The 22,977-nt window shown below is 42.1% G+C and overlaps 1 protein-coding gene across 1 annotated transcript in view; it reads right to left on the bottom strand.

Annotated features, from left to right (window-relative positions):
* Positions 1-22,540, bottom strand: part of LOC111147038 (ecto-NOX disulfide-thiol exchanger 1) — a 247,468-nt gene extending 224,928 nt beyond the window's left edge. The window contains exons 1-2 of the mRNA XM_022502889.1: positions 22,463-22,540; positions 21,479-21,616 (exon numbers count right to left, since the gene is read on the bottom strand). Of these exons, the coding sequence (XP_022358597.1) occupies positions 21,479-21,616; positions 22,463-22,475 (151 nt within the window). The 5' untranslated portion in view covers positions 22,476-22,540. The remainder of the gene's footprint in view (positions 1-21,478; positions 21,617-22,462) is intronic.
* Positions 22,541-22,977: the final 437 nt, after the last annotated feature.

Here is a 22,977-nt window from a genome sequence, read left to right as displayed (position 1 = left end):
AGAAAATCATATGAGAGTTTGCGAGTCCTCTCAGGCTAATGCTCCATTGATGCTTTTCTTCCCCCCATCATATATTATTTAGTGTTTTCTGTGTGCCAGGCATTGTTTTAAGAACCAGAGACATGGGGCGCCTGGGTGGCTCAGATGCTAAGTGTCTGCCTTCAGCTCAGGTCATGATCCCAGGGTCCTGGGATCGGGTCCTGGGGTCAGGTCCCGCGTCAGGCTCCCTGCTCAGCGGGAAGTCTGCTTCTCCCTCTCCCATCCCTCCTGCTTGTGTTCCCTCTCTCACTGTGTCTCTCTCTGTTAAATAAATAAAATCTTTAAAAAAAAAAAAAAAAAAAAGAACCAGAGACACAACTTGGAGCAAGACAGACTTGCTGCCTCCTTTCCAGGAAGCTCGCCTCCTAGTGGGAGTCAATGGGACATAAACAAGCCTTAAGGAAAGAAGTTACTTCCTAGGAATGGTAAATGCCAGGGCAGGGATGTAAGGGTTACCCTGGGGTAGGAGAGAAGGGGGGAAGCCAATTGGCAGGTCAAGGAAGGTCTCTCTGCAAACGTGACTTTTGATTTGAGCTTCTAACAACAAGCAGCCAGGTTGTGAGAAGTGGGAAAGTCTAGGTGGGGAGGTTCTGGGCAGGGAGATGGGGAGAGCAAAGCCCCAAGCGCAAGAACAAGCTTAGCAAGTTCCAGATATAAAAAAGAAGCCAGTGTTGGTGGAGCCCAGTGGGCAAGGATTATGCTGAAGAGATATGATCAACGGCAGGGGGGACGAATCATGCTTTTGAACAATGTCCCAAGGGCCTCCTCATCCCTGCTATTCAACTAGATAATCACTATCTTTTATGCCTATTGACTTTCTGCTTGAATGATCATTCAGAAGTGTTTTAAAGGTTAAAGAGAAAGATTTGAAAACCTCTGTAAATAGTTTTAATCCTGTTCTAATTGCTAGAAGATATACAGACACATGTACTTATATATACATATGTATGTACATCTCTATACACAACTATATAAATACAGATCTAGAAACATATATACTATAAAAATATATACACATATATATATGTACATGTATATACAAACACACACACACACACAGACAGACAGACAGGTGCTTTTGAACATTAGGTGAGGATTCATACCAGACAATCAGGCTTAGAAGTCATGGTACGGGGGGTAAAATTGAATATCCATGATTTGGAGGTATTTTAAGCTAGGGAGGCAAAGTTAGCCATAGGTGGGTGGAAGCCCTTCCCTAGCCGGAGAAACTCAGTATGTCAGTGAAACCAGAGATTACTGACAAAAGACACATGAATGACATGAACAGGTATATTCTGAAAATAGCAGAGCTGGAAAATGCCAACATTAGAGACAGAGTCAATAATAACAATGAAGGTTGCCAGGTTCAAGTGGATTGGTGTCGCTTAAGAGACATGATCCAAACAGAGAAGAAATTCAACCCACTGTGTGAGCATGCTTACGGTATTTTGTTGGAGGAGAAATTAATCCTGTTCGCTGGAATATGCTGGAAGACTAAACAAGAAGAGACCATGAGGGAAAGATACCGAAAAACAAACCAGAATGACATAAAGACAGTAATGTCTGAAAGCAAAGTATAACGGTGACTTTGATCTGCCTGTTCAGAGTCCTAGGAACGGCCTATACTATGTTACCTTTTGGAGTGAAATCCGTTTGGAGTGAATTCAGTTCAATACAACCGATAATATTAATTAGGTCTCTCTGTGTGGCTAGCACTGTTCTTTTAGGAAGTGTCTCCTTACAGAACAAAAACGTCCTGGAGAGAAAGGGCGTGGTGCGAACACCGCCTCGCAGGTGGAGTGTATCGTTTTACAAAATCTTAAAAGCAAAGCCAGTAATGGAAACAAATTAACTACAGTTCAGGGTCACACCATATGAGAAGAGCAATGAGGGCCTTGGGGTGGGTGGGAAAGGGCATCACTGACTTTGGCCAGAGCTATCGGGGAAGCCTATTTGGATGACGTGAGACTTGAAGGGCCATCAAAGAAGTTGGTAGAATTTAGGTAGGTGGGGAAGGAGGGGAAGGTGTTTCTGAATCATTAACAGCTCAGCAAGAACAGTTCAATCTGATCCAACTGTGGGCATGGAAATATTGCCTAATTATTAACCAGCAGGTGAAAGAACAGAAAATAAACCTCTGGTGTCATTGCCAGGCTTCCATCTGGCTATAGGACCGTCAGGAGGCCCTTTAAATTATGGTTTCTGGGCAATAAAAAGTCAACATCTTTCACTTTTACTAAATTAGCAAAAATACTTTCAGTAACACCCAGAGTGAGCAAGGAGGCTAAAATCAAAACATTGAGGCATCTCTGAATATATATTGTATACATAAATACGTACTGAATATAAATTGCAAAACTCTTTTGAAGGTAATTTTGTGATGTCTCAAGAGCAACTGAAATGACCATATCATCTGTTCACTGGAAACCGATCTTAAGGAAACATTCCAAGTGGGAAACAAGACTCAAAGATACTCAACAGCGGAGTTATCCACACAATTTGCAAACTGGGAACAGCTAGCTCAAAGACTACCAACAGAGTAGTCAAAGCACTGCAAAGAGATGTGTGAGGTCATTTTTCACCCATTGAGGTAGAAGGATTAAACCCATTTAAAAATACCCACTATGGGGATGAGGGTAATATGGATTCAGCTTATGTAGGAGATAATTTGACAATATCAAAATTTTCAATATACATTCCCCTGAATTAGTTCTAGAAACTTTGAGAAGGTGAATGATTAGATAGTTAAAATATTTAAAGTGTATAAGGAACTTTATGAACCCTGAGGCAACTCTTAATTTCTCGTTTTAAATGTCACAACATACCACACACTTGATCCCTGAAAGAAAAATTAGTGCAATCGATATTATCAATAGGCCGGTTTTCTAACAGGCAAACGGAAGACCACAGAGATTAAGAGACTTACCCTTACTGGCCCTGAGTTCATATGCCTAACAAGGAAAAGTCAAATCTTTTACTAGTTTTCCATGATGCCCATGGTAGGAATTTCACAAGGCTAAATGCAATCATCTTGCTTAGGTGAAAATCTCTCTTCAGGCGTGGAACTGCATTTCATGGAGGCAAACCACTAGGGTCTGGGGGAAATAATGGTCAGGCCAGTTTAATCTTTCCTGCAGGGTAACAAATAACATTGCTCTACACTACATTCTGGAAGCAGGGTGGGGGAGTGCAGAGGGGGAGGTGGGGAGAGAGAGAGGCGATTTGTTGGTCCTCTGACCTAGCCTGTGACCTGGCAAGAACAAGCAAAACTAACCTACATGCAAATGCTTAAAAGGAGGTGAGGCCTGGGAGAGCCCTATTATTCAGGAGTGTGGTGTGTATTTGGACAGCAGGTTCCAACAGGGAGGGGAGGCATTACGATTTCACGGCAGGAGAAATAACAAATCTCCTCCTTTCCAAAAGCCATGTATGGACTTCGTGGTTTCCCCAATAATCAATTAATTAACCAAAATCAATATTTAGAGTGAGTTACAGCACAAAGAGATGAAATCAAGGCAAATAAATGAGCTTTAGACATAGAAACTTAACTCTTCGGAGGAGAGATTCCTCAACAGGGAGCAGTGGGGTTGCACCAGATGGCCGTGTCCAATACTAGCTTCTGTGGACACGTATGAGTGTTCTCTTATTTATCAAGGGAAATGTCTACAAAGATTCAGCAATTGTACACAAGATTTTGGCAAGTACAAGACTGTGTCGATCAATAATATATCTCATTTTGAGTTTTAAAACCCTCCCTTTCTCAGTGGCTCCTTATTTGATCCGAGACCAAGGGCTCACTCTCTTTCTACACTACAGCCTCACTATGTGTACCATGGACAGGAAAGCTTTACCCAAATCAGGTTTGGGATTCTTTGTTTACACTTACCTCTCCACATACTCCTTTCTGTCTGTCACTTTCCAAAAGTGTATCGGTATATCCCATCAGTTTGTTTTCATTTTCTCTTGAGCCCATATCTGCCCCCTACCCAAGTACCTCTCAATTTACCTGCTTCCTTTCTAGATGAACATCTTCAAATAGTTGACCATATGTTTTTACCTTTCATTTATCATTATTTTTTCTTTCTTCCTTCCCCCCTCTTTTTTTTTTTGAAGGGGGTTTAATAGTCCAAATTTAAATATGAAACAAAAATGACAAACAGTGAATCCATTAATATCACGAAGGTATTATTACTCATAATAATCTATTTTTTTTTTGTGTAGCCCTGTTTGGCTTTGCACAGGGCCTCCCTAAGCATCACCTCACTTGATCCTTAAAGTATCATTAAAGTATCCGTAAAGTATCATTCAGTCTTACAGACCTGGTTTCTAAGTCTGTAACTCCACCCAAATGACCTCCCCACTGTAGTCTTTCCACTTGACCTCTCGAAGCCATCAGTCCTGCTGGCTACGACATGCCCGAGATACTGGCTCACACGATATTGCACATTTCTGTTTTCCTTCTGATTTTCTGGCTGCTCTCTCTTTTCAACACCCTCTACTGGCTTAACCTCTTCTTCCCAAACTTTAAATGCTGGGAACATCCAAGCCAGCTCCTGAACCCCACCTCCCTCTATTCTCTTGCCATTTCCCTCATATCCATGGTGTAGAACATCCTACATGCGGATGACACAGATACCTTGGTGTGTGTATATCTCCGGCACACGTGTCTCTCGTGCCAGACACACATACCCATATGCCTCCTTCACGTCACCGCTTAGCTTTCTCATGGGAGCACAGCCCTGAGATGGATAAATCCCCATGTCTGATTCCCTGCATTTGTTCCTCCTGTGTTTTTCTCATTTCATGAAATGCCACCACCAATTGCCCCGTTGCTCAAGCTAGAAACATGCAGTTCATCTTGATTCCCCTTTCTCTCTCACTCCTCTCTCATTTAATCACCAAATCCTAAGGGCTCGACCTCAACAATATGTCACAGATCTGTCCTCACCTCTCCAACCTCACTAGCGCCCTGCTACTCGAAGCCACACCCATGTCTGGGCACGGACTTGCATTGCCTTCTTGATGATTCCCTTGTTCCCACTTCTATCCTGTCATGGGTCCTTTCTCTCTCTTTTTAAGATTTTATTTATTTGGGAGAAAGCAAGAGCAAGAGAGAGAGCACAAGTAGAGGGGAGGGACAGAAGGAGGGGAAGAGGCCCCCTCCTCGCTGAGCAGGGAGCCAGATACAAGATTTGATCCCAGGACCCTGGAATCATGACCTGAGCTAAAGGCAGACACTTAACTGACTAAGCCACCCAAGCACCCTGATCCTTTCTCTTTTAACATTCAAATTCAATCACAGAATCCTTCTGTTGAGTGAGTGAATGAATGAATGACCTACAGTTAATCTTAGAATTAAGTTTGAACTCTTTCTCAGGACCCACAGGGCCTTGAACCACATCACACCTCTCATAACAGTCTCCAGCTCTTCCACTAAACTGGCCCTAAAGCAGTTCTTCAAGCAAGTCAAGCTCTTTCTGCCTTTAGCATCCTCTTGGACACTCTTCCATCCTTTTCCAGAGCTGGCTCCTTCTCTTCCTTAGCGTCTTAGCTTGAGTTTTGTCTCTACAGAGTACCTTCTACTGATCATGTTAAGATCCACAGTGGATTCCCCCTTTGCGCTCAATCAAAATTGTGGTATCCTACTATTTCCTCAGAACGGTTGTTACAATTTGCATATTATACCCATATTAACATGTCTGTTATCTATCTCCAGCGTCAAAGCAAGAGCTCCATGAGGCAGAGATAACTTTAGTTCTCATAGTGAAAGGTGATCAACAAGTATGGAAGGAAAGAACGCAGGGAAGAAGGTAGGGTAGAGAAAAGAGGGGGAGAGAGGAGGCAAAGACGGGAGGGAAGAAAGGATGAATGGACGGATGGGTGGATGGACAGGCAAGAGTGTAAGGAAAGGATGGATGACTGAGCACGGTCTCACAGGGAAAAGAAAGTAACAAGAATGACAAATGAAACAAGGAGAACTTAAGGACACTGATTATAAATGCAAAGAAATAAGCATGGTTCATTAATTTCATCCGTATCTCAGTTGTCATATGAAATTATTAATAGTCTCTTCCTTTAAATACACACAATTGTTATAGTAAATGATGAAAACCATTAAGTCTTCCCGTTAAATCTTCCGCATAAGCAGCCAAGGTTAGACCTTCCCTGTTTTCCCTTATAACCAGTCAATTTCATTCAGTGAAAAAAAGTATGAGGGCCCTCCCAAACCTGGCATGCCCTTCATCGCGCACGGAAGGGAACGGGCGAGAGTCCCTGAGGTGCTCCTCTCAAGCCAATCAACAGTGGCGAGAATAGTCAAGGTAAATTGTCCTGTAGAACTTCACTAAACCTTCTCTGGACCTCTAGCTCCTCATGCATAAAATGAAAGATCCAGTGTTCACAGAAGGACTCCTTCACGTTTACACTGGTGTTAGCTGCTTGGAGAGCTATGCTGGGACATAAGGACACATCCCCCTTCAGCAGGAAAAAGGGGGCTGACAATCATGTTAGCAATGTCTGCCACCAGTACGGGAGTAGTATGAGACACATTGGCCACTGCAGAGCTAAGTGTTATGGCCGAAAAGAAATATTATATCTGAAGTCTCTCAGAAAATGAAACACTAAATACCAGGATGATATATTACTATTTAAATCCTTTCTAGCTCTGGAATCTTCTTTTGACTGAGTTGGTACTATCATCTTCCTTCCCATCGGTGGCCACCATATTACAATACATTTTAAATTATCCTCATTTCAGTTATTTTGCCCCTAGTCTTGTTTCCAGGTTCTCATTAACACAATTGGAATGAGCTTGGCCTTATTTACTTTTCCTTCCCAAGCATGGAGCCCAGCAGGAGGCCAGTTAAAACAGAATACTTCATTTACTCATTCCAAGAAGGATCCATCACACACAGACTGAGCAAAGCATGGCACAGATGCCACATGGGCTCTTTCCTTGGTTTGAGCACACGCTCCCGAGAACAGCCACGGTTTTGCAAAGAGAAAGGTAGGTGAGAAAGTACGCATTTCTGATTCCTTCTTACTGGCTTTGCAAAGAGAAAGGTAGGTGAGAAAGTGCACATTCCTGATTCCTTCTTACTCATATTTTTACAAAGTCCCCCAGTTTTCTGCAAAGAACTACAACTTCATAGATCAGATTAGCAAAGACAAATAAAAACAAACAAGACCACTCATTTCGGATTTCAGGTGGTCTTTAGCCATGCCCTTCCACTGAGAGGAAAATGTCTGATAGGAGGCACCTCACACACTTCCTACGCCTGCTGGAGACGCTCCAATTGAAGAGAATGTCCATTCCTCCTCACCTTCATGTCTGCCTTCAGTTACTGGCTATTCGGCGGTCACCACAGCTATGTCAAAGGCCATGAAACTGCTAGGAGTACGTCCTCCCCTCTCTTGCACCTTGTTTCTTCAAAGACTAGAAATATTGAAGTTCCTTACAATGATTCTCCTACATTACTCAAGGGGTTGTCTGTGTGATTAACTCTGCAGGCGCTCTCCGGATGCATTAAAGAATACACAAACAAACAAACAAAAAACACCACCACCACCGAAAAAGATTACCTTAATTATAGAGATACTCTTCCTGTGGTTCCTGTTAAAAGTTGTCTTGCTTTATTTCCTCGAGATATTAACTGGATGCTCGTCACTCTAGCATTGTGCATATTGATATCTTACGCTCTTGATTTTGGGGATTTTCCTAAAGCATGGGATTTCAGAGCATTAAGGACGCCCGGATCCCCTCCTTTGACAGGTGGGGATAACAAGTCTCTCAAAATCCGTGCGACTGGCTCATGGTTGCCTAACCAGCACGGGACAGAAGAGAGGAAGAGTAACACCACGTCTTCAGGGCCCTGGCACTCTATTTCCCAGAGGATCCTGGTTGCTTTTTCTGCCCCTGAATGCCCATCTTGGTCTTCTCCAGCCAGTCACGGCCTGCTGCGCCCTGGGCTCCCCTCCTTTGCCCCTGCAGAGCCTACGGCTGTCCTCTCCCCTGGCTCGGTCCCGACAAGGATGACATAGAGATCCAGGCAAGGATGAAATCATCGTCTTCCTCTATTATTTCTTTAAATTGCTTTTTTCCTACCCGTGACTAGACAGTATTTTCTCACAGCTGGGGATGAACAAATTCAAAAAGATGTTCTCAAATACATGGTTTCCAAGATAGAGGCTACTGAGTTTTGAAAATATAAAATGAGCATTTTTGAGTGATTGCACAGCTCATAAAAATGTCTCTGGTTAGAACCTCGTCAGCAATGATTCACTCTGCGCGAGGGTCCCCTGTGGAGACTTTAGTTGCCTCACATTAGAGCGCTGAGGCCTATTTTTCCTGCTGAGATAGAATAAATGACTAGGAGGCATTAACTGATGGAGGTCACAAGAGTCCCATCCAGGGAGGGGAGGGATATTTCTTTAAAGATGCCCTCATGGTTGGAACACATAGTAAACTTGAAGACTATAGTATTTCTCCTTCCCCTTTAGAATAAAGTATCCCTTTGTCCCACAGGCATAAATTTTCTGAAGTAAAACTTCAAGGTCAAAACTGTGACTTCTATGATCAGAAGCAAATGCCCCCGACAAAGAGGAAAATACAGTTTATTATAGTCTAAGGATGTGTGTTTCCATGCCCAAGAAAGCTTTTGCAAGATAAAACCTGATTAAATGAGATTATACACAGTGCTTGAGCATAGTGGATACTCAATATAGGACTTTTAAGTTTGCATCTGCAGGTTCCATTTAGGTACTTTTAGTCTTGGCGACTTTAAAAAAAAAAATTTCAGTTGTAATATTGCATTATAGTTAAGAGACCACAGAAATGTAGCATCAAACAAGTTTCCCCACCTATTTCTAGGCCAAAAGAAGTTGTTTTGTTTTTTTTCCTTTTCCCACTAGCCTAGACCCTGAAGTGCTTCAAACAGCTGTGTTCTCAGATTTTCATTTGCAGTTTCCAGGGTCTCATGTTCCAGAAGGGCTGAAATTGGCCCGAAATCTACAGTCCAGGAAATACTGACACAGGCGATCAGTGGAAAATCCTCTGAGTAATACTATCTTAGAGCTACAATTTGTGGTTGTGTTCTGGGGGCATGTGGGAGCCTCCACATGGCTTGTAGAGGAAAGAGGTTGTCATTGCTCCTAGGACAGGATTTGAAAAGTCAGGACATGGGGACCATTTTTTTTCCCCCACAGGGGCCAAGTCTTCCTATTTCAATCCATTAAAATTCAGAGTCATCCAAAGGCACTCTTCTCCCCTACCCTGCTCTTCCCTAACTGCTGTCCAGTAAGGGGCAAGGAATCTAACCCATCTGGATCCCCCCAATATGTCTCACACCTTACATCACCAGATTCTGGAAGCTGCTACAATTCTCTGATGTTAATACAATTACATCCCTCTTTATAGACAAACAAACTCAGGGAAGTTAAATGTGACTTGCCCAAGGAAAAGAGCCTAGACTCAAACTCAGGACCTCAGGCTCTAAAGCCACCATCTGCCTCTTGCAGAGATAGCTCATCAGTTTCCAGGGAAAAGAATTCTTCTTTTGCAGATACCATGGCAAGGGACCCTATTTATTGCTGATACTCGCTAATGCCCTTTTGTCCTTCACACCTTCCAACCTTCCAAACCCCTATTTGCCCTCATCAGCTCCTTCCATCCCCATTTTCAGTGCTCTACCCCAGCTTTGTAGGACTGTGTGGCCCAGCTCCCACCTGCTCTGGACTCTCTACTTCCCAAAGAAGGAAGATTTAAGTTGACCCAAGTCCATCTGATCTGTGTTAATCACTGAGAAGTTCGCAGTCCCTTGTCTTTTGGGAAAACTTTCTGACTTATCTTTAGACTGAAATCAATATATATTTTCCCCATATTTATGATCATCTTGCTTACTGACATTAACTAGAGGAAGGTCACCACCTGGTCTTATTCATAGCAATCCACTTTATGTTATTAAGTTATTCTTACTTTAGTACAGATTTGAGAGCACTGGACTCTAAGTCCTAAACTCATGAGGCTTAATGGAAATCTCTGGATTTTAAGTACAATAAAGATGATTGATAGGCATAAAAATTAAATAACTTACCTCTTTTTGATTTCACTGTAATATAAAAACTGTCTATGATGACCACTCCCCTTTTCCCCCAAATGATATCTTTCCACCTAAGATATTTATTTTTAAAAATGAAAGTGTAAGGCCACCTCAGTAGCTCAGTCAGTTAAGCATCTGGCTCTTGATTTCAGCTCAGGTCATGATCTCAAGGTCCTGGGATCAAGTCCCAAGTTGGGCTCCAAGTTCAGAGGAGAGTCCGCTTGAGATTCTCCCCACCCCCACTCCTGCTTGCATTCTCTCTTGTGTGAACACTCTCTCTATGTATAAAATAAATAAATAACTCTTTTTAAAAAGTAAAAATGTAAAGATAGGGCAGGCCTGAGGCAAAAATCTAGGCTTTGCTTCAGTCATTTTCCTCTAAATCTTCACATAGTGGAAACAGATTAGGTACACAGACCAGGATTTCAACTCCAACACTGCCTCCGTCCACCTGAATAACTTTGGGTAAGTTAATTAACATCCCTCAAGCTCGGGGATAATAATATTTTGCTAGCAGAGGATTAAATGAAGCGATATTTAGAGTATTTGGTACGTATTATGTGCTCAGTAGTTGGTGGGTTTGTTATCCCCTTTTTTAGCATTCCTAGAACAAGTCACTTACACCATAGCCTTGGATTTATACTGTTATGTCCCTAAAGAACACACACATTTTTTTTAAAAGACTGTCTGAAAACTTCTGCCACCAGCTATGAAGAAGTAACAAGGATAGAATTTATCCTCCTGCCTCAAGCAACTTAAAAGTCAGACAAAGTACAAGAAATGACAGTTTCTGGGCACTGGACAAGACCAAGTACAGAACAGTGATTATTGAGAGAGGAGAGACAGGTAAGTAAAAGCTGTGATTGTCCCAGTCTACTGTCTAGAAAGTTTCTCGAAGTTAACCCAAGAAAGAGAAACTCGGAGTCTGAGATGTACCTTAGTTCAGGGTTCAGGAGGCCACATCACCAGCAAACAACAGGGAAGAGCCCTGCAGAGGAAGGTACTGACAAGAGAGCTAGGTCTGAAAATCTTCAGAGGGTTCCCTTCAAGTCTTTGGCTGAGTATTGATCAGGTGTGTGAAGGACGTACCAAGGCTGAGGCAAAGACCATGGGAAAGGAGCAGGTGGAACTGTTTCTAAAGCTTACAGAAGGACTGAAGACAGACTGAATTTCCCATAGCCAGAGAGGAGAAACTTTGCAATATACTACTTTGCAATTTATAGAACTGTCCTGCCTCAGAAGTGGGACAGAATTATTTCTAGTCTATCGAAAGGCTACCAATCCACCTATCCAGGCGTAAAAGCAAGTCTTGAAAGAATTAAACTGTTTCTAAGGAATTTAATGGCATCCCAGAACAGATCTCAAAAACAGTTAAAGGGATACCAAAAATAATAATAATAATAGTTCAGCCCCTCACATTATAAAATTTACAATGTCTGGCATCCAATAAAAAATTACTAGGCATGCAAAGAAGAAGAAAAACATGACCCGTCATGAGGACCAATAGAAAGACACTTAGAAACCTCGCAGATAACAGAATTAGCAGATAAGTGCACTAGAACAGCTATCATATACTCCATGTGTACAAGATGGTAAATGAAAATATACACATGATAAGGGGAGACAGGGAAGACACAGTCTTTAAAAAGAAGAAAAAAGAAATAATGGGGAAGATAATGCTCAATTACGGGAAAAATAAATCACAGATGTCAAATAAGGGAGCTGATGGTTGTAGCTCCCCTTCATATCTGACCATGATTAAAAACATGAAAGTTATACTTTAGAACAGTGTAAAGGCCAGGAAAAAAGTGACTTTTGCAAAATTTACACATCTTTATGGAGTTATTTACATACATGAATCAAACCATACTTTTGTTCCACAGTTTGGTTATGGAGCCCCCGGCTCCGTGTTTGATGATAGAGGAAACACAAAGATGAACTAGATGTGGTTTTTGCCCATATAAATGTACAGCCTAGCACAGTCTGTTAGATAAATGATAGCCTAATTATATAAGTGCACAATGCAATATATCTACCACTCAACAATGTGGTATATAACACATAGTAAATGATAAGGCTGCAGAACAGTAAAAGGAAATAAGAGGAAACAAGATATAGTTGAGGAGAAGTCACTACAGAATTACTCCATATTGACACATAAAAGGCCTTGACATTAACTCAAAACAAAAATCCAATATATGGTGATGTGTGTGTATGCGCGCGCACGCACGTGCACACACTGGATAGGAACATATAAATTCATTTTAAAATAGGAATTTAAGTTTGATTTTTCTTCCTGTTTCCAGTTGCATTAGAATGTCTACTAAGGGGGCAGCATACAATCAATTTTCCATTATGGAATGCAAATATTTCCCTTTAGCTCCTGCTGCTGTTAAAGATACGAAAGCTTTTCTATTCCAGAGGAAGAAAAAGAAACCAAGAAAATCAGGGAATGTGTGTGTTTCTTATGTATATGCATATATACACATTACATACTTGTATGTAATATGCATACATTCAATTTATCTATACATATGTAAGTACATTCAGTTATTTCAAAATATTTTTTCTAATTTTAGTCTAGTGAGTAAGAAAGTGACTAGTGTAGTTCAAAAGGCTAGTTAGGTAAGTTGAGTAACACATACACCAGAGTACGACAGACCAAGCAAAGACAAGGCTAATCAAGAGATGGAAACTAGTTTAAAATTGTTTAAAAATACATTTGTTGAGGCCTACACAGGAAGAACAAAATTACACATTCATAATTCAGAAGTCAATCTACAAAGCAAGTAAATTCATGTGCTTCGTTGCACGGAAGGGAAAAATGACTGTATTTCAAATGACTAGATCACGTTAGGCAAGCATCTGAAAAGGGTTTTCATTTTATAACATCTCTAGCCAACAAGGATACAGGTTGTTGTTACTTGTGGAGAGTTATTTGAGGACAAGCCTTGATTTAAGTGATGTCAATTACCTTATATAGCACACAGCACAGGAAGAAGCAAATATTTTTTGGAAACAACTTTCTTCAAATTCTCTCATCTCCAGAAATACTGTAGACGCACACGTCATGTATGGAGCACTGGGATGAGAGCTCCGGGAGGACAGCCACGTGTACCCATAGTGTCTACAGCGATGCCGGACGCATGGGAGGTGCTCAACTGGGTTATATCCAGGCTAACTACCTGGCTAGTTTTCTGGACTCCAGCCACCTTCTGGATGTATGCCAGACACCTCTCTTGCCAGCCAACCTGCCAACCCCGCCCCATCTCAGCCACCCCCTCCTACCAGCATACATCATCCCACGTTCACATCCTTGCAGTGGCCAAACTCCTCCTGCTTCAGGCCTTTGCACGGTGCATTTTATACTTCTAGAATTTCTCATCTTCCCAGATCCCCCTTCTCTTCCTGTTCTTCCCTCTGCTACCTGTAAACTCTCATTCATCCTTGAGTGCTTAGCCCAAATATTCCTTCTTCAGAGGAACTTCTCCGCACACCCCCTCCAATACCTCCAAGCCAAGTTGGGCTCCCCATCGCGCTTTTGTAACATTTCACTGTTGTAATGAAACAATCCCTTATGCAGTTGTTTGAACAACATCTGCTTCTTTAGAAATATGAATGCCGCACAGGAGGGTCACCTGTCTGTCGTGCAAACTGCTGTTTCTCTAGGGGCTTGTACAATATGTTGTACATTTTTGAACCTTCTGTAACACTGTGGAGAATGAATGAATATACCGATATACTGTCCTAATGTCCTGGGGAGAAAAGGGTAAGTAACTGTGGGATGTGTAACTGAGCTGTCAAGAATATATGAAATCAGGGGCATAAATTGTGAAACACAAGTTGAGGGCCTCTTTGTTTTCTGACATTTGATAATGAAAAATCTTTCAGCAAGATGGAAAATAAGAACTAAACAAGACTCTGCGCATCATCCTTTCGAGAACCCAGCCCCTGTGCACCAGGCTGTCTGGATCCCCTTCATCATGCCTGTGGTCAGAGAGGGCCACCGTTAACATGGGAAGGGGCTAAAGAAAGGAAGCTTGCTGGTTGGAGTGTTACTTTCATCTTAAAAACAAGTATGTGGGATGGTTTACTGACAGAAAGCCCATCTGAGCATCTCTGTAAGCTGATGGGATGGTTTCAGGCATAGATTCTTAGCTTATTGTGTTTTAAATCTCTCACTGCTTCTCTCTTTCCAGACTTTGGAGCCCACCGATGGGCAGGAATCCAGTGGGTCAGGAGAGGAAACAGATGAAGCGGGTATTTGGAGACTCAGTTGTGGGTCAGACCGACGCCTGCCTGAGCCGCTGAGGGCTTATTTAGAATTGCACGGCCAAAGCAAGCCTGGGGGGAGAAGGGAGTCAGTGACCATCCATGGACCAGGACTGCAGAAGGCACATCCCCGCCACACCTTGTCTCATGAACCCTAGACCCTTAGATCTGACGGTTCTTCAAACTCAACACGTGCAAAAAGAATCTTACCATCTTCCCCCACCACTTCTCTTCCAGCCTTCTCCATCACGGCAAATGACCCCAGCATTTACACAATTTCCGAAGCTAGACACCCAGGAGTCACGGTTGATTCCTCATTCCCTTGACATTCTATGAGGACTCGGTCATCAGTTCCTGTTGTGTCTAGAGTTAAATGTCTCCTGGGACCCTTCAGTTGTCTCCATCTCCACTGCCATGATTATTATTGATTGCCGTCATTATCTCTTATCTGAGTAACTGCTACAGCCCTCCGTCTGACCTCCCTGCCACCTACCTTTCCACTCTCCATCCATTCTCTGCAGGACTTACAAAAGTTCTCTGTAAAAATGCAACTTTAATCATGCTACTCCCTGCTTAACACTCTTCGGTGACATCCTGTAGCCCCCTTTATCTGCTAGTGGCAGAACCACTCATCATGTTGATTTGTATTAGCTTATTTACTCTTCTCTGTTTCTCCCGCTAGGCTCCGAAATGTCTATGTCTCATATTCCCAGCATTCGGCACAATGTCTGGCTCAATAAATCCCAGTTAAGAGCGATGCTCCGGGAGATGAAAGGATTTAGCACATGCCTTCTCATATCTGAGCATATTAAAGAGGATCAAGGTGTTCCTGGGAGGATTAAACAACCCAAGAAGGAAACGAGAAAAAATCTTTGGAGCGTGCGGAGAAGAATGAAAATGAGTGGAAGCCTGAGTGAATGGAAGAGGAGAAGGAGAGGATAGAGAGGAGGCTGTGGCCCATCACGGCCTCCCCATGAGTTTCAAAGCTCGTCTCATCTCAGATGGCAGGAACGGAAGCAGTGATGGTGAAACACGAGAGCTTCTGAAGCAGCAGCAAGGTGTGAGCTGAGGGACAATTCTGAGTGTTCACAGATCCTTGTAAGAGGGAAGACATCTTTTATTGGCTCCAAGTTCAGCCCTGCTAAGGCAGGTGACACTCCCTTGTAGATAGTGTTTCTGCAGCTAATAGGGAAGTGGGGTGCCTTTTTGGAACACGTATTCGAAATACAACAAATGGCATGCCAAGAAATTTGGGGTATGTCAATCAAAGTCAGTGACAGCTAAGGAGGGGCGCTCAGACGGCCCGTCCGATGACAAACTGTCCCACAGACTTGTTTTCTTAAAACAAAAATAACACTCAAACCGGCAAACTTCCTTTCTTCAGTTCCTTCGCAGATGAGTGGTGACACCCCCTGACCCGGGCGTGATTGTGGGGACACAGAGAGCTGGTACGTAGTAGCCAGGCTCTTTAAAAGATGCTGCTCAGAGTCCTCTTTTGTTTTCATTTTCTATCTCACTGAAAGAGTTTGAAATTAGGAAAGAAAACTTCAAAAAGTTTAGAGACAAGCAAGGTGTAATCTTACGGCCAGAGAATATCCAGGAAGTACTACCAATTCCCACGCAGGCCTGGGGAAAAAACTTAAAGCCTGGGGCTGCAGCTGCCACTTTTTTGACTCTTCCAGTTGATGATTATAACTTTGGAGAAGAAGCCTGTGTGGATAGGAAGGGAGCAGCTGCGCACACAGATGGTGTCAAAGCTCACGATCTGATGTTCGGGATTTCGGCCGATGACACCCGTGGTGGGGGCTCCTGGAAAGTGACACGCAGCATAGAAAACTGGGAAGAAGGCTTCAGGCAAACTCCTGACCACAAGTTAATTATTTTGCAACTTAAGAGTAGGCAGTAACACTGTTTGGCGAAAACATAAAACTGTAAACTAGATCGTAGGCAGAGATCATAAATGGCATAGAGAGAAGGACGGTAGTGGGAAAGGATCTCCCCAGCTGATGGGAAAAATCTGGGTTACGTGGATAGTCTAGTGTCTCATAAGAGGACAACAGATTTCTTTTTTTTTTAAAGCTAAATTAAGTTTTGGGAAGCCTATGTATTAGATACTACTCTCTGAAACTATACTTTGCACATTAGGATAGTAAAGGCTTTGAGGAAACTCACAAAGAAAGCAACCTATCTGTTTTAAGCCCTGAATTTGCCATGGCTTTTTGGGCCAGGTAAATACTTGCAGGACATCCGCTCTACCTAACAGCCACGTGGCACCGATGTTCTAACAGATCACTTTAGAAAAATCTAGATCTCTATCAATGCACAAAGTATTGAAATGCACAAAAATGAGAAGTTTCACAAAACTAAAAGTATGGGGAATAAAATAAACATGAAACAATAACACAGGGAGGTAAACGTTATGTTATACATAAACTGAGACACTGAAGTATGGGATTTAATGCTGGGGTAAACAACATGATGGTATGTTCTGGACCAAAGAAACCAATTCAATGAAATGATAAGCAGAACTTGGTAAGAAGAGGGTAAGTAGGGAAGTTCCTGAGAGGGGATGGAATCATGGTGGGCCCATGTGAGGAAAGGAAAATGGAGAAGGGGTCGCTGTGGGAATAACAACAGCACATTAGAAAGGCACGATGAGACAGTGGCAGTAAGTGATTTGATCTCCTAGGAAACCCTTCTGATAAAATCAGAGGACATGAAAAAAGGTGTGCCTTCCTTTGCTGATAATCTTAGTTCCTCAATAAGCACAAGGAATAGTAAGGCATGGGACTGAGTATCAATTTAGTTTCAACCAATATGGGAAGACGGGTTGCTCATTTAGAAATATCAGAAACTTTGGGAGAAGGCCAGGTGCTCATAAAATCCAGTGTCTCCATAATCCTGTCAGAGACAGTTTAGCGGAGATGTCTTGGGAGGCAGGCCACACTAAATCATCTTTAAGCCCCTTCTGAGACTGTGGGGCCTGTGTTTCACATTCTGTCTCACACGCTGAACATTTTCAGAGGTGTCCCCAAGCAGACTGTGCGACGAGCGCTGGCTGTAGCTGTGTGGAAAGGAATGAGCAGGAAAGGAATGGGGTACGGTAACAAGAGCACAAGGTAGGTAATATAAATACTCGATCGAGCTCTCAGAGCTGAAACAATGTGGTACTTGGACAAACACAGATCAGTAGTACTGAGCAGATACTTCATGAGTAGATTAAAATACACATAACGGAAGGTCTGATCAAAGAAAGAAGTAAACCAATAGAGACACAGAAAACTGGGAATACCTATCAACTTCTAGCCTGGGCCAAGCATTTCTATAGTTAGAAATACAATAAAGAACTCATCAAGGAAAAGTTAAACCTATTAAAAAAAAAAACCAGCATTAAGGGGCCAAAAACAGACTAGATAAGTATTTTTTAGGAGATATGAATTCCAAGATTAAAATGCTTGTTAATGACCAAAAACAAAACAAAACAAAAATCTCCACCAAGAACTCTGTGTGATAAATGGATATGGTGTGAAAATCATCTATTTACAAAGGAGGAAACAGGAGTAGAAGATAGGGAAAGTAAATAATTTACAAAGGATAGTTATAAAAGAATTTAAGATCAAATAATAGGATGCCATCTTTACATATCAAGTTAGCAAATAAATATTAAATACACATATATTTTGGAAATTAATTGTCCAGTATTTCACTTCAAAATATTAATTTCTTGTCACCTACTAGTTCAACACAGAGGAATCTATCCAAGGGCAATAATTCTAATTGCTGAAAAGCCCTATGCATAGAAATGTTCATGTAATATTTTTTTTTTAAAGAGCAAAATGGAAGGAATAAGTTAATAGTTAATGAATGCTTACTAGGCCTAGGTACTATGCAGTTATTGCATGTAAGTAATCATATTAAAATCTCACAACAATCCCATGAAGTAGATATAATCATCATTTCTCAGGAAAGGTAAAATGCTTCCACATGCTTGAAGAGATTAAGTTCTCCAAAGAAACTTGGCTAGGAAGAGTAAAGCAATGGAAACAGTCTACATAGAAACACTAGCATGGTTAAATAAATTGGAGATTTCTTCAATGGACTAAATTTCTTAAACATAAAACAATAACATGGAAAAATAATTTAGGAAAAGGTGTTACTAAAAATGCATCATTGAATAGCTTGCATTTCATATGATTAAACCATTTGGGTGGAAAAAAGACTGGAAGAGAATACATACACACAAAGTAAATAAAACCGGTCCCGACCCTAAGACAGAGTCAGCCGGCAGCTCTGGGAACAAAGCAAAGTGCTGTTCCACTGGCGGAATGCGGACCTGATGAAGGGGCGCCCAGGAAGACCCTGAAAGGCTCAAAAACAGTTTAAAGCAGGCTGGCTAATACAGGAGATAGAGAACGTAATTCAGGGCAGATATGGTAAATCTTCTATAACGAGCAGGGCTGTAATTCTTTTCATGGTAAGTTGCTGGGAAAATCATAAATTGGTCATGGTTAAAATGTCAGAAGACTCAAAATCATAAGAAAAATAATGAATTATTGAGGTTGAGGCTTACTCTGGAAGTCACACAACATTTTCAGAGAGAAGTGGGAGGTGGAGACGAGTCATTTCTGCTAATGAATATTTCAATTAGGCAACTGGGAAAATTTGGGTGGAAAAATACAAATCTTTGCTCTCAAGTCAGCAGAGGGAAGTATCTGTCTGGGTTAAGCTTTAGGGAAAAGGGGTCTGGATAAACACATGTCCAAACCATAGAAAATGTCCCTTATGTCCATACATACATGTCATGCACCAGACTAATCCTCCCTTCCACGTGAATTTTTTTTTAAAGATTTTATTTATTTATTTGACAGAGATCACAAGTAGGCAGAGAGGCAGGCAGAGAGAGGAGGAAGCAGGCTCCCTGCTGAGAAGAGAGCCCTATGTGGAGCTCGATCCCAGAACCCTGGGATCATGACCTGAGCTGAAGGCAGAGGCTTTAACCCACTGAGCCACCCAGGCGCCCCTTCCACGTGAATTTTATAATATTTTGAAGAATTTTATAAATATCCTAAGTACAATGCTTTGTAACTTAATTTTTCTTCTTTTAATTTTACAGAGAGAGAGGGAGAGAGTGCGCACACCTGCAAGTTGGGAGAGTGGCAGAGAGAGAGAATCTTTAAGCAAACTCCCCACTTAGCTCAGAGCCCAATGTGGCCTTGATCTCAGGACCCTGAGATCAAGATCTGAGCCAAAACCCAGTGATGCTTAACTGACTGAGACACCCAGGCGCCCCTGCAACTCAATCTTAGACTTTCCTTTTTCTGTTTCCCACTTTCCCCTACCTCCTGTCTTCTCTCATGTTCTTTCTTACTATATGAAAACATTATATCTTATTATATGAAAAAATAAACCATATGTAAATACCTATAAGTATACACACATGTAATTTACTATAACTAGTTTAGAATTTCTATCTATGGACATTATTAAAAAGCTACAACAACCAACCAACCAACCCACCAACAGATGCTTGGTCAACTCAGTACAAAATACACAAGTCTGTGGGTGTAGAAATGACCTCTCCAAAAGCTGTTGGTTTCTACCTGATGTGCACCATCTACCCTCATCTAACTGGATGGGTAGTGAATTGTTCTTCTGACATTAAAACAATGACCATAACATAGTAACTGACTGTTACCTTTCCATTGCAAATTCCAGGAGGGAGGGACCACACTTGCTTGATTTACAGCTGGAACTCCCCCACCCCCTCACCCCGCACTGGGACAGTAACTCAATAAATACTTGCTGAATGAACCAATGAGTGAGTGAGTGAATACTGCGAATTTTATGTAACTTGTCGGACAGCTCAAGTCCTACTTCCCTGATAATATCTTCTCTTAGAGCCCCAGTGGTTCATCTTTCTGGAAATTACTACATTATTAGCCTGCGCCACTACTTAACACCTGGTTCTACCATTAATTTTGTTGCAATTTTTTTTTTTTGCTGTGTTTTGCAATTTAGGGAGACATGGTCCTCAAATGTGTATGTATATATGTATACACACACACACAAACACACACACATATAATTATTAATTTAAAATTTTTTGATTTTTAAAATAAAAATTAATTTTAATTTGTTGACTTTAAATATACATTAATTTATACTTAATATAATTAATAAATATATATATTTATTCTGTTTCCCAATGTATTTTTACAGGGCACATGGAAAATCCTCAATAAACATGTATTAAATTAACGAGTGAAATCTTTTAACTGGCCTTCTACTTTGTGACATTTCTAAACATTTTCCTTATTTAATGCATTTTATTATGATTCCTAAGTGTGACGGAAAAAAATGTAGACTATGGAGTCTGTTGAGTTGGGTTTCTAGTTCTGCTACTTCAGTGCTGGAAAAGCCAACTAAAGGCTTGTCCTTTGTTTCCCTGTCTTTTATTTTTTTATTTATTTATTTTTAAACATTTTATTTATTTATTTGAGAGAGAGAAAGAGACAGTGAGAGAGAGCATGAGCGAGGAGAAGGTCAGAGGGAGAAGCAGACTCCCCGTGGAGCTGGGAGCCTGATGCGGGACTTGATCCCGGGACTCCAGGATCATGACCTGAGCTGAAGGCAGTCGCTTAACCAACTGAGCCACCCAGGCGCCCTGTTTCCCTGTCTTTTAAATGGGAACATTAATCAATCATTTAATCAATAAACAACAATACCTACTTGCTTCAAAAAGATGACTGTGGAATCAAATGGCATAATGTGAAAGAGTTTTGCGAATTAGAAAGCGAATGTTAGCTCTTCTAATGTAGCAATTTAAAATGTGAACTCGAAACTGCAATACTATGAAGGTTACACACCGCCTATGGCCTTTTTCTTCTGAGAATAGCTCTTCGGCAGGAGAGCCAGGTGATGGGGAGAAGAACTTCCAGCACAACCTGCCAAACATGCCCCCGTCATAAATCACAGACTCTGCTCAACACTTGTGTGTGAGGGAGATGACCGGGCCCCTGTCACCCCCACCCACTGGCACTGCCACCGAGTCCCTTCAAGCCCAAGCTTACCGGACACGAGCTGCTGTCCAGGCAGCCCCACGGGAACCATGCCCAGGTTATTCATGGCGGTGGCCCAGGCTGTGGGATCTGTCACGGACATGTTGAGCTGCGTGGTGTCTATCGCTATACTCCCCAAACCATCGGCTGCTGTGGGAAGAAACAATGACTTTCAGTCAACAAGGCGAGAGAGTGTTTGTCTTAAAGGAGAGCACGTTTCTAGAGAAGGGAGACTTCATTTAGCACATTCCCAAACCACACAAAAATAAAGCGCTGTAATCTACGGCAATGTTTTCTCCAGATGTAAACATAAAGAGTTTCCCAATACATTCTGGGAGGAAACTTAATGACATGTAGTTTGTATTATCCACAGCATGCCATTAAGAAAGGACTCCTGGAAAAACAAAATGAAACAAAACTGAAGAACTGCTTCTTTCTCTCAGTGAAAAAACACTAGTTAAGTTCCAAGGTTGAGAGGCAAAGCAGGCTTACTCCTTTGGTAAAACAAGTCGATTGGCTTAGTAGATTAAAAATAAATGCAATCATCTGCTTCTGAGTAGGATTCTGGAGCAGGCACACCTTCTGACTAATTAATAGAATCTTTAGAAACAGTTGTCAACTAGCCAAGCTGGTCCTGACTGAATTCATTAGTGTTACCTTGTAACGTATTCTTTCCCTACTGTTAAGAATATGCAGGTGTCTGCCTAAAAGTGTCTTTCAAAATATTTCTTCTAAGGTCAGACTTTCAACAAAACAAGCAAATAAATAATATTAAAAACAAATAGCACAGAGTTTAAAAAAAAAAAAACAAAAAAAAACCCTCAACAAAATATGTGCCATTTGACTGAATGTTTCTTAATGTACACTAGCTCCACGACCTGATTTCTTTAAAGATCCCAGGTTCCTGGGTCAACGCACAAGTTCACCGCCAGGCCAGCTTTCCACTAACTCAAAAGGCCTTGCTTGTGTCCTGTGCCAGCTGTCCCCGACGTTTACCTGCAGCCATCATCTGAGGAAGCTGCTGGGGACACCGGGTGATGCTTTCAAGGCCACCAGCATCTAGTACTGAAGTAGGACCATCCTGGGCAGCAGGAGCGCTCTGATGGCTGAGTGCAGGGTCCCCACGGAGGTCATCGGATTCTGCAAAAGGGAAAGCAGTGTGGTGAGTGATCGTGATGGGGACCTAGGGAGCCCTAGAGGGGAGAACTGCTGTCTAGGCAAAAACAGAGAGTGGCAAGGGGCAAGTTCCTGTCACAGAGTCACGGGCACGGGCCGAGCGCAGGGGCTGCTCCCCGTGCCCCAGCAGCCCGCTCCTGCCTGGGTTCACAGCTCCGGGTGTGGGAGGTCAGCCGTCAGTTTCCCGGGGAGCCGTGTTGCTGGATAGGCAGCCCCAGGCACCAGTGAGCGGCTAGGGCCTTGCCTCCTCCTGAACAGACATCACAGACAGGGCTTATCAGCCCCGGTACAGCCTCTTCCACACACTCCACATCAATGCAGAGGGCAGACTCAGG

The sequence above is a fragment of the Enhydra lutris genome, unplaced genomic scaffold, assembly GCF_002288905.1.
Source record: "Enhydra lutris kenyoni isolate GAN:26980312 unplaced genomic scaffold, ASM228890v2 scaffoldscaffold15, whole genome shotgun sequence".
Taxonomy (NCBI): domain Eukaryota; kingdom Metazoa; phylum Chordata; class Mammalia; order Carnivora; family Mustelidae; genus Enhydra; species Enhydra lutris.
The sequence above is the reverse complement of the archived record's forward strand: the minus strand, read 5'-3'. Positions and strand labels throughout refer to the sequence as shown.